The sequence below is a fragment of the Sinocyclocheilus rhinocerous genome, unplaced genomic scaffold, assembly GCF_001515625.1.
Source record: "Sinocyclocheilus rhinocerous isolate Xijiao unplaced genomic scaffold, SAMN03320098_v1.1 scaffold35, whole genome shotgun sequence".
NCBI classification, from domain to species: Eukaryota; Metazoa; Chordata; class Actinopteri; order Cypriniformes; family Cyprinidae; genus Sinocyclocheilus; species Sinocyclocheilus rhinocerous.
This window is the reverse complement of record NW_015661991.1, coordinates 210,257-222,718: the sequence shown is the minus strand read 5'-3', so window position 1 is coordinate 222,718 and position 12,462 is coordinate 210,257. Positions and strand designations below refer to the sequence as shown.

Sequence of the window (12,462 nt, the reverse complement as noted above, 5' to 3'; positions counted from 1 at the left end):
GCAGTGTGTATGTATTACAAGACTTGCCCCTTGAACTAACAGATACTTCTGGTGTCAAATAATGGGCACGGGATAATGCTTCTTCTATGTATGTGCATTGCTATATCTCCAAGGACCGAAGGTCCATGGACCTCCTTATCATCTTAACAGACTGTCTTTGTTAAGATGACCAGATTACTGAACACAGACATGTTTTAAGACATTTTGAGAGTTGCATAACACTCTCAAATCATCTGCTAAAATCAATTTATTCTATATCATATCTGAACCCTGAAAATCAACATTGTGTACAATGTAATTATTGATTAAAATGCCAGTAAAATGTGAATGAGTGTGAAAAGGGTTGAAAAATTATATTTTCTTTTTTGAGAGTGATGGGCCTGCTGCTCTACCTCCTGCATGGTTCCTGGGAAATATATTTGCTTTCATTTGGCACCACATTTATCTTCATCACCATTAGTGGAATAAAAGGTAGCCACTGGGCGAGAGTGCGCTGGCTTTGGGATTGGAATGGATCCCTTCAACAAAGAGGTTTTGGGGGCAGAGAGGCCGCAGGACTCCACTTGGAGTTTTTGGACACTGTTAGTTCAGCTCAAAAATTTGCAGACGAGCATTACGGAAGTGGTATGAAATGATAGCAGAACTAAACAGGGAATCTTCGGATTATATCATCATGCTTATTTTGCAGAAAAAAAGGGGAACGCTTCATCCTTCCTTTTTCCTGAATCAGAAATCAGCTGTGAAAGGACACACTGTTGGGCCTTGAAAGTACTCTTCTGGTTGTATCTCAAAAGTTACTGTTGTTGTATAAAAGTTTTTGCAATGCATGGACATCGCTGTCTGAGAATGTACCTGAAAAAATGCAGTTAGGCTACTCATTCATCTTGGATCCCTGTTATATGGTGCTGTACCATACCGGTGTAGTTGTTTTTCCATTATAAAGATTTTATCAAGGCTGAGACATCACGACTTTTCATCATGCCTTTCATCATGAAGTCCTGTTCATCTCTATTTTACGACATTGTAAATTCTCAATAATTACATTCCAAGCTGTTGTGCCACAAACAAATTTCAATTTGAGATCACGCAAGGTATGTTTACATGCACTCATTTTAATAAGTCTGAATGAATCCAATTTGATTTCAGATTCTATGAACCCTTTTTGCAATCCGATTTTCATCACATTTTAGTTTACATATGCATTTGTGTATTTTGAACAAAACGTCAGCACAGTGCAAATATTTTGTAAATATTCAGTCTCCTCCAGTCTCCAGCTCAGAAGACTTAATTTGAGCTGTCAAATCAATTAACAGATTATTATAATCAATTCAATATTCAACAGATTATTTTGGTTCCTACAGACATGGCACATGAAAGCACCTGAATTGAATTGTGTCCAAGCAAGCATCCCATCCCAAGAGCTAGAGATTATCAGTCTATTGTATGCTACAGGATGGACAAGATCAGTACTTGTACACCTGAGGGCACAGGACAAATAGCCAGGGCTTAATGAGTGGTAATATTCAGTAAGAAAGACGAAGACTACAGAAGAGGAGGGAGCCTGCAGGTAAAAGTGATAGGTGGAGGGATTAGCCCAAGTGACTGATGACCAGCAATCTGCTCATTAGGATAGCCGTTAGCTCTGCGCTAGCAACTGAGCATCACGATAGCTGTACTAGCACAATGATTTATTGCTGATTTACTGCAGGCTGCTCTAACATAATGAATGAAGTCATTTTTACCTTTCAGGGTTTGATGTTACTTCTAAACCACCATGGCAGATTACTTTTGACTTTTACTCATAATTCTATATAAATGTTAAAGCAGAAAGTATGTAACTGTTAAATATAAAACAACATAAATACTAAATGACTCATACACTGTAAAAATTGTTTTGTCAGGTAATTTAAAGCATGTGCTTTATGTGGTAACATCTAAATGAACCAAGTTTTATTAAAGTGAAATTTGTTTTATTATAACTGAATAATGGGATACTTTAAGGGTTCAATCAAAACCCTTAAAATTCCAAAAAAAAGTGACCATTAATGTAACAAATTTTCACTGTTGTTACAGTATGGTGATGCACAAACTACCTCTCAGATACCTCTGTCTTTTGTAGCAGTGGACAGATGTCCAGCTCTCTCAAAATATATTAAGAAAAAAAATAAATAAATAAAGATCGGGAATGAGATTGTACTCTTGTTTTGAATTTAAAAAATAAAGAAATAAAATAAAAACTTTTTTTTTTCTTTGTGATTTAAATTAAGGCATCTAGGGCTATGTTTAAACAAACAAATTGCATGGTACAGTATATGTGCCATTGGCATTATGGAGATGGAAGGTATAACTGCACAAAGGTATAAATGATCTTGAGTTGAGGGAGGAGATGGGCACTCATTGGCAATTAGAACGACACCCTGTTTGAATCCTTGAAAAAGGATAGTCCTTTGTCCCGCTACTTTTGTTTCTTAATCTCAGTGCTCACCAGGACTGAGTCGTTTACCTCTAGGTAGCCAGAAAGAGTTATTTATTGTGCCCTCATCCCTACATTCATATGCAGGCATCCACATTCACCTTAAACCTCCCTAATGGGTAATGTGCTTAAGACTCCACCTGAACATTACCCGATGGGAAAAAAAAAACTCAGCTCTTTTGTTATACGTTTAAATCCAGTTGTTTGTTGAGGAAATCCTTATAAATGTGTGTAGATTACAACTGTGCCACAAAAATGTCATCTGTGTGTGTATGTGAGTGTAAATATATTTAACATAATCTAAAAGAGGAAAAAGTATTTCCATTTTAAATCACAAATGACTTTTTATTCATTTATAATTCAATGTAAACATGACTGAATTAATTATAACTATTTTTTTTTTAAATATAGTTGTTTAAGATGAATATCTATTAATATAAATTATTTGAAGGCCCGAAAAACACCAATTTTATATTCCCTGATATTTCCAAGTTTCCATGACTGTGGGAAACCTGCTCAAATTAAAAATGCAGTCTAGCTTGCATTCATTGCTAGAGTTCAGCAAGTTGGCCACTAAAACATGCTTAGCTGGTTAAAATAAAGGGTCCCGAGCTAAGTTAGAAGCTCACTATCATGCTCAATAATCAGATAAATGTAATTTCCTCCGAGCCGACGGCACTTGTTTTCTATGAGGTGGAAGAAACAATGTTGTGCTAATGCTGTCAGGTAACTATGGATTGTGATAGTTTCAGTCACTTGCAATAGGCTCCCTTAAAAACCGCATCAGTAATCCACAAACGTCTAAACATCTTATGAATTCAGATACTTGTTAATATTTTGTTATCTATTTTTTAAGAGTGAAATCGAACTTGAAATGTACACGCATTGTCTGCAGACAGAAGAGAGCGATTTCCGATTGGACCGCAGCACTACAACTTCCTACTCTTTCTGCCGTACTTATGGTAATAGAAGTACAAGTAAAAACTCACATGGTCGCTCATTCATTGTTAGCAACACTTTTGTAGCCCAAGAAAGCTATCAGTAATTATTTAGTCTATTTACAATAGGTTAGGTTCGAAACTTTCCTGAAACAGCTTCTGACTGTTTGTTATTGATAGTCGATCTCAGACGTCAGGATTTTTTTTTGTTTGTTTGTTTGTTTTTATTATTATTAGTAGTAGTAGTCGTAGTAGTAGTAGTAGTATAGGCGTGAGTAAAACATTCGTACAGTTTTTTTTTTTTCCTTGAAAGATAATGGAAAAGATTACAATGTTTTAAATACGTATAAACGTACAATGTATGTATTACGTTTATTTTTCCACTCGGACGCATGTTCTGGACATGGACAGATAAATTAGTCTTAATTATAAAAAATATAATAGCAATAAAGGTCTAAGTAGCATTTGATCTCAAAAAGCACAAAGTGAACTAATGTTTACTTGTATTAAAAATAATTGTGTCGGTGATATATCTGTATTATACAAAATAATTAAATAAGAAAAGAAAACGGTGTACTAATATGAAGAAATTCTTCCTTCTTTTATTTATTTTTTTGCTAGCTCCTCTCTCAACTCCAAAGTTTTTGGGACAACCAAATGACTTGTTTTACGGTACTGAAAGTGGAATGTGTGGAATTTGTAAGGCTTCGATTCATCCTGAAGCTACAGCAGTGAGGCAGTGAGGTCTTTAAAGTGAGAGCGCCCCTATTTGATCAAACTCTATCAAGCAATTGGTGTTGTTAACGCTATGTGCAGATGGTCTGTCTAAACTCCATAAACAAGCCAGTACTCTTCAAAAGGAGGAACACTGTTTATTCACGATTCGAAAAGGTGTAATGACATTTTTCAGTATTTTCTGAAATATGTAATAGCCTACTCACATAAACATTTTATTGAAACTTCAGGAGCTATATTTCGTTATTAAGTTAGGATGACAAGTGGAATACCTCTCGTGAGATTTCTGAAAATTTTACAAAATATTTTGTACATTATACATCTGCACGAGGAGTTTTCAGATGAAAGCTATGCCGCAGTTCTGCCTGGCAACAGGCGTTCTCGTTCATTGGTTTAGGATCATTTGTGCTTCCTTCTTTTAGGGTAACCCAAAAGAGTTTGCTTTTTTTTCTCCACCCCAGACCACACATTTGTCTCATATATACGGAAACCACATTCGAGTTTATGCATAAATGGCTGTAATATAAAACTTCATAAAGTGATTGTGCCATAGGCTAGTACAGTCATAAAGAGTTTAAAGAATCTAAAAAGGTGTCTCAGCAGAAAACAATTGTTAACAGACTTTGAATTTGACATGAATAAAACTTTGGGTCCCGAGCGCCCTGAGTTTCTCAACGCGACAGTGCATGGGGACCTTGATTTGGACTATTATACCGCCCCCTACCAATACTACTTCACCAATACACATCTTCAGACCCTTTTACCCCGTCTTTCCACCCCCGATACCCACAACACTAGCAGCCTGCCCCCCAGCACCCCCACCTATTCTCCTTGGTCACTCGTCACCCGGCATAGGACCTCCTATTTCCATACTGCTAAAGGAAGGAGCCCAAGCTCGAGAGAAGATAGTTCTTTAAGATTGATCCTCCGCCCTGAGCAGACAGCCTCGCGCTCTCTCACAGGCTCGCTGCTGCTTTGATCTTCCCTTAACAACAGTCACGTCATAGGGGAGTTTTGTCAAGCGGAGCTGCAGCGAGAGTTTTAGAGGGTTCAGCAGAGGCAGCAAAGCATCCACGGGACCAGTGTCCGACACGAGATCCAGTTTTCTTACTTTTTGTCACCGCTAAACCTCGGGCACCGCTGAAGACATGGAACACCAGCTGTTTTGCTGTGAAGTGGATACCATTAGAAGAGCTTACCAAGATAGCAACCTGTTGAATGACCGAGTTTTACAGACAATGCTCAAAGCAGAGGAAAACTATCTTCCATCACCAAATTATTTCAAGTGTGTTCAGAAAGAAATTGTACCTAAAATGAGGAAAATCGTCGCCACATGGATGCTCGAGGTTTGTTTTGGATAATAGCTGTCTTTTTAGTATTAGCTACACAAGTTTGCCTCATGATGATTCTGCTCTTGCTCTTTGGACCCCAAGAACTGTTTAATAAATGTAAATATGTTTAAATGTAACTTGCGTTCTTCAGCATTGTTATCCATCCCAGAACTGCACGGAAATATGCTGTCCGATTATTATTGGCGATTTGTTTGCGTAAAAATAATGTTTTATTACGACAGTAATATCAATCCTAGACCTGGGAAGTTTTCCGTGGTTTCCGCTACCGCATTTTTATTTAAATCGATTATTTTTCCCCCATTCATATGTGTCGTTTCTTATTAATCTAAAGAAAATATAAATTAATTTAGATTTTACTTCAATTTAATTCCAATGTACACGTATGCATTCTCACTCGTGCCAGTAGCTTATTATACGCCATCTTTGTTGTCGTTTGCTTAAGTTTTTTATATCTCTAAATTCTAAAATGGAAACTTTATTGACATCACTTGCGTAAACGCGCTTACTAGTTGTCCTTTAAATCGCAGGTATAATTCAAACCTAATTTTTGCAAGAAAACGTAATATTTGTATCTTAAAAGTTTTGTTTCAGTTTGCCATACACCTCCTGCACGACGGTCTAAAAATATAATATTGTTTTAAGTTTCTAAATTCAATATCGTAATATAAACAGTCGGATTATATTTCCCATCGAATGATTTGGATTTACAGATGTTTAACATTAGATTTAATGCTTTGGAATAATTTATATTAATTTTTGAAACACCCGCTTCTCGCAAATGTCGCATGCTTCTCTTTGTATGTAGGGGCTTTAGAATTCAATTCATTTCGCATCGTTTTCGTCATTGAATTCGAAAGATTTTGCTTTTATCCAATAAAGCATGCGTTACCCGACATTTACATGTGTTTTAAGTCGAGCGAAACAATTTTTTTATATTTTTAAATATTTTTTGAAAAGATGACGAACTAGAAAATTGTTTCCTGAACCTAGCTTGGACGCCACCTTTTTGCATCGGAAAGCACCGAGCGCTAGCATCAGCAGCAAATTGCAATATTTATACATTGTCCAATACTTTAGATTTGTATTAGGCCTAACTAACTGATTAAGTACTCTTTTTAGCGTTCGCAAACGTCTCTTTTCTAACTTAACCCTTTCTAGTGCAAACGCACGACTCAGCAGATGCTAAACACGTGGGGTAACTCCAGAAGATGAAAGCATAGCAAAATAATTATTTCACTTCGTTTATTTAATTCATGTTCACCAAAATATTAGTTTCTTTCGATTCTTACCGCATATTTAGTGGGGGGGGGAAGCAGCCAATTATTCGAGGTCTTTGTTTTATTATATGTATACTTTGTTTTCTTTAAAGGTCTGTGAAGAGCAGAAATGCGAAGAGGAAGTTTTTCCGCTGGCTATGAACTACCTGGACAGATTTTTATCTGTGGAGCCCACCAAAAAGACCAGATTACAGCTGTTAGGAGCAACTTGTATGTTTTTGGCCTCTAAGATGAAAGAGACTGTGCCACTAACAGCAGAGAAGTTGTGCATATACACGGACAACTCCGTCCGTCCCAGCGAATTATTGGTAATTATTAAACACTTCATAAGTATACAGCTTGAAACTGTTTTCTTACGTCAATTAAAGTCATGCAAGTCACGTAATTTTGCGCAAAGATGTGTAGGTGAATGTCTTGGATTAAAAATCTTAACCAGATAGGCTAAATGGATTGGTCTGCAAATGTAAAGCCACCCCTCAGACATAAATATTAACGCGCATGTTACAAACTTTGTACTTTTTATGTGTCCGCTAATTGAATGTAGGCCTTGCTTGACTGTGCAATTAATCGACATCTCCATCTAGCGGTCAAAGAGTGTAAAATCGTATATGGAAAATGCGCCTTTATGTAAACTTGGGCCTTTTTATGTCTCCCTCGCAGCAAATGGAACTGCTGGCGCTAAATAAACTGAAGTGGGATCTGGCCTCAGTGACACCACATGATTTCATTGAACATTTCCTCGCCAAACTGCCTATACATCAGAGCTCCAAGCAGATACTACGCAAGCACGCCCAGACGTTTGTGGCCCTCTGTGCAACAGGTATGTTTAACTGTTTGTGTTCAGTTTTAATTTGTTCATATTTATTAATGTAAGAGAATTTGCCTTAGTGTAAATATTGCCGACCAAGCAAAAGTATTGAGCGCTTTGTTACGAACATGCATTGAAGAACCTCCCCTTACCTCACCCAGTACTTTGCTATCAGGCGGACTTCTTTATTGCAATGGAAAGAGCCATTTCGCTTGTCCTAATTCCTCACTCGCAGTTATTGTAAACCAGTGTGAACCTCTGCAAGAGAGAGGAAGTCTGTTTTCCTTTTGTGGTGATTGCTGTGACTGCACCACGGCTCCTGAGAAGCCCTGCCTGCTTCACGACACCACTGCTATGCATGCAGTGCATGTGAACCAAAAAGAGGAAGCTGTTTTCTGACATTTTTCTTGTGAAAAGGGCTTTGTAACCTGATATTTTCCCATGTCTAGACGTCTTGATGCCCAGGTCTCTTTGATTGAGAGCATGTTCAGACGTTAGGCTGCAAAACCACTTTTTTTGTCGCGAAACCTACAGCAGTCAGTTTATCACCTGCTAGAATAAGCAAGTAATACTACTACTCCGGTATATTCCCCACTCTTTTTGTCCCTCCATTTACATGGTGGGTATCACCGCAGCTCGCTCCCCTTTTATGTTTATGACCTGCATTTCTTTGGGAAGTTGCCTGGGATCTCAGCCAGGGAGAGTGTGGTTGGATGGATACCGGGAAGGGGGTGGGCGCTGGTGAATGAAATGAATGGGCTGGGGTGAAGGCTCCCGTGCCTTTATGCTCAATTTGTCTTGACAATTGCCCTCTCGTCTCTGAGCTAGCAATGCTGGATGACTTCCTATAAGAAAGGCAGTTGTATTTCTCTGTTCGCCATGTGTGGGCGAAGCGCAAAGTGAGAGTATAAGGTAAAGAGCCGGCATTGATTTATAAGCTCCGCTTATTGTCCGTTCAGGTTATGAATGCACCGGAGTTGTGTTTTATGAAGTAGGAGATTGTAATATCTTGAAAACCCTAAGATTTCTATGCACATTTAGCGTTAACGTGTGCATAGAGGCATGATTTATGGGACGTTTTGGGAATAAGAAGGCTGCAGTAGGGGGTAGCTTGCCCAGGACCTACAGCAAAGTCCTCTGCCTCCCCCCAAAGGCTTTGAGCCCTGCCGCAGAATGGTGTCGGGCCCCAAATGTCACGGACTGTCCCCTACCAACCCTGCTCTCATTATAGTTTAGTCATGCTATGCTTCATTATGAGCTCAATCCCAACTCTAGCTTCTGATCCAATATGGCCCATTTTATTCCTCTTATTCTTTGGGCCACTTACTTTTTGGTGGCTTTTTTCAGAATTTCCTGAGTTCCAACCACGGTACGTTTGTTATTTTCAGATGTCAACTTCATCGCAAGCCCTCCATCCATGATCGCGGCCGGCAGCGTTGCAGCAGCAGTGCAGGGGTTGTACCTCAAAAGCAGCGACAGTTGCCTCTCGTCCCAGAACCTCACCAGCTTCCTCTCACAAGTCATCAGAAGCGACCCTGTAAGTGTTCCAACTTCCGTATATCACTCCAGAAGACCCAATATGTCGCTGTCATCGTTGCTAATCTCCCTGTTTCTCTCCAAAGGACTGTCTGCGATCGTGTCAGGAACAGATCGAGTCCCTGCTGGAATCTAGTCTCAGACAAGCTCAGCAGCACAACATCTCCACAGAGACCAAAAGAGTGGAGGAGGACGTGGACTTCTCTTGCACTCCCACAGACGTCAGAGACATTAATATCTGAACGGATCGCTATTCATCTTGTGTGCGATGAATCTCTTCGTCTTTGTTTCTGTTGGGTATGGGCTTTGGCCAAAGGCTTCATGGGAAAAATGGAAAACGGGCTCACACCTGCACCCCACCATCCGACCAATACCTCGACAACTTGCCCCTCAGCGCACCCAAACTGTTGACTGCTGAGCGGCATCCCCTGTGGTTTTGACGATTGGGCTATCGCTGGCCAGGACCACCAGTGGAGGACAGGGAATGAAAGGAAATCTCAATTCTGTCCTTCGGCCCCCCTCTATGTCCTAAGTCAAAAATAAAACAAGCGAAAAATGATATAGGCTATCTAGGATTTTAAAATTGTATAAACGACAACAGTAGTTGTGACTTGCCCTGACTTGTCACTGAAAAGACAACGCTGGGTATTTTTATTTCAAGTGTCAGAAACTATTTTTGAAAGAGAAGAGATGTTATTTGTATCTTTGATTGCTTTCTCTCGTAGATAGTACCTTGTTACACTTGCTACGAGTGCTCCCTGCTTTTTCTGCAGTCTAGCCGTGTAAATATATCCCCGCTTGCCATGCCTTTAGTCACTTTATTATAATTCCTAGACAGATTCCCTAACAAGATTCTCTTCTCTTCCAAAATGGTTTATGTAACCTTAGTATATTTTTTACGCATGTATTTTTGTTATGATCTAGAAGGCTGTGGATTGCCAGGGGCTGAGGTTCTAACTTGAGGCCAGACGGAAACATTTCTTCGAATCATTGCCTTCACTGCCATTAATAATGTATATCGTCATCACTGCCATGACACAATAAGCTTATGTTGTACCTGCCCCCCGGCTAAGCTTGCAGTGCTGTCCACAGTCTGCTTTTTTGTTTAGATTAATGTATTATCTAAAAACCATTCCATTTAAAAAAGAAAAAAAAGCACTTTCAGTCCGTCGTTTAAGGCTGACTTTTAGAGAAAAAAAAAAGAAAAAGAAAGAAATCCACAGTTGTTAAAACAATGGGGGAAAACATGGAATGGAGGACGGAGCAGGTCTCTTTAGCTATGGTGTTAGTGGTCTGTTAGAGAAAGAAGAAGAGGGGGACATTGAGAAGTTATTTGCTCGTTGAAGGCTTAAACTGAAGCCCGCGGTGTAGTTTAACGGCTACGCGATCCTCTTGCCAGAACGGATGGATGCTAGGGAACGTTTAAGGTGCGATCCAACAGAGCGCATGTAGAGCGGTAGAAACACTACGATGTTAAATCAGAGATTAAGAACTATTTATTTTTTCAGTTCCCCTCTTAAGGCCAGTATGCACGAATGCCCAAGTGTACCTATGTTTGAAGTATGTATAATGACCCGCTAGTTGCTAACTCGTGACACCATAGTTAAAGTATTTTTTCCGAGTTGATGTACTCTGGTCTAGTTATTGTTAAAACAAAAGTTGTGGCTTCAAGTAGATTTTGCACAAACCCAGAGATGTCAGTTGTCTTGTGGATCTCTGGAAGGGGAGGAAGATGAGGAGGAGAGATGTTAGAGATGGTAGAGGGAGGCAAAAAAGGGTGATGGCTGGACATCAAAGAGTTAAAGCAGAACTGAGACGTTTGTACCGTGAGGAATAACTTAAGAGGAGAACCTGGGAGAAGACACTCCTCATATTTAGCTGCTATGGAGGGATTTCCAGCAAGTATGAAACTTTCAAATGGAAAACAACAAAAAAAGAAAAAGACATGCTTCTTTCTCTTGTCTTGTTTTGCTGCTATTTTTGGTTTTGTTTATATGAAATGTCAATACAATGCCATGTAATAGGTTTTAATTTTCTCATAGAAAATTATGATATTATTGACAACTTTGGTTCTTTTGGTAGTTTTTTTTTTTTTTATGTGATCAATTTTTTGTTAATGTGATTTCTACGCTATGCTATTCCCAAAACAAAGAAACAAACAAACAAAAAAAGCAAAAAAGCAGATGAAAAAATAGTCAAATGTTCCTGTTATACCCACAATACCTCAAACTACAGTCGTGATTTAGCATTGATTTAGTCTGGGATTTTTCTTTAGTACTATTTTTATGTTATTTTATTGTTTTTTGGTTTATACCATGCCTGTTAGTCCTGTTGTCAAATGCAAATGAACATGTTAATCATCATCCTACTGGGTCCTGATGCGAGCGAGTAAAGCACAATGAATGGAATTGGTGCCATAAACTCTTTTGAGGTTTTTTTAGCTTGTTTCATTAAAGGAGACTATATACCCACTTAAGCCTCTACTAGCCCATCTTGATGAGTTTATGAAGCTTTTATTTGAAAAATGACACCGTTATACTGCCATGTGTACTTACAAAGCCATAGTTTTGTCTTGTAGTAATTCAACACAGTGCAGATATTCATGTATAAGTGGCTGCCCATCTTGTTCTGAAATACAAGAGACCTGGCATGTCCACATCAAGTCATTGTCTTAATAAATGCGACGCAGCTACAATCAGCAGTGGTGTTTCCCTTCATCTTCTTTTTTTGCATAAACCCATAAAATTTGTATCCTTGTAAAATTCCATATATTCAGTGCTCGTGGGATGTTTTACTTGGTTGGTTGTTTGTTAGTTGGTTAGTTGACTCCCTTTAGCCTTTGACATGGTGCTGCTATATGTTTGCATTGAGTCTAGAAATGATTTGCTGAAAGAGATGCGGCGATAAGCTAGGAATGATGGAAGAGGTGATTCAGGACCCAGGGGACACAGATATATTATCCTCTGTAGTATCAGGAATCTATTTTACCTCAAGGTGGAAACGGAAATACAACCGAATGATGAAAACTAGCATGTATACTGATACACACACCAAGAGTCTGTCATGCAATCGATGAAAAGAGACTGCGGAGGTCCCGAGCTTTTCTCTTGAATGTGTTTAGGGGAAACTGAGAAATGATTGACTGGCATCCTCCCATCCCCACACCATAAAAGCTTGGCCTTATGTCTTGATTCTGTTGCAAACAAACCAGTAGTGTCTTTTAGTTCAATATGGTATTCATTCCCAAGGATCACAATGTGTTGATCCTGAAATACAATGTCATGGTTTGATTTTTGTTTTGTTTTATTGTTCACAAACCGGTCACTGGTCTGAAATGCACAAT

General features: G+C 38.9%; 1 protein-coding gene across 1 annotated transcript; it reads left to right on the top strand.

The window, feature by feature from the left end:
• Positions 1–5,027: 5,027 nt before the first annotated feature.
• On the top strand, positions 5,028–12,462 carry LOC107727103 (G1/S-specific cyclin-D1-like). The gene is made up of 5 exons (XM_016536881.1): positions 5,028–5,492; positions 6,868–7,083; positions 7,436–7,595; positions 8,972–9,120; positions 9,206–12,462. Exons 1-5 carry the CDS (start codon positions 5,295–5,297, stop codon positions 9,359–9,361), a joined length of 879 nt encoding a protein of 292 aa, XP_016392367.1. The 5' UTR covers positions 5,028–5,294; the 3' UTR covers positions 9,362–12,462.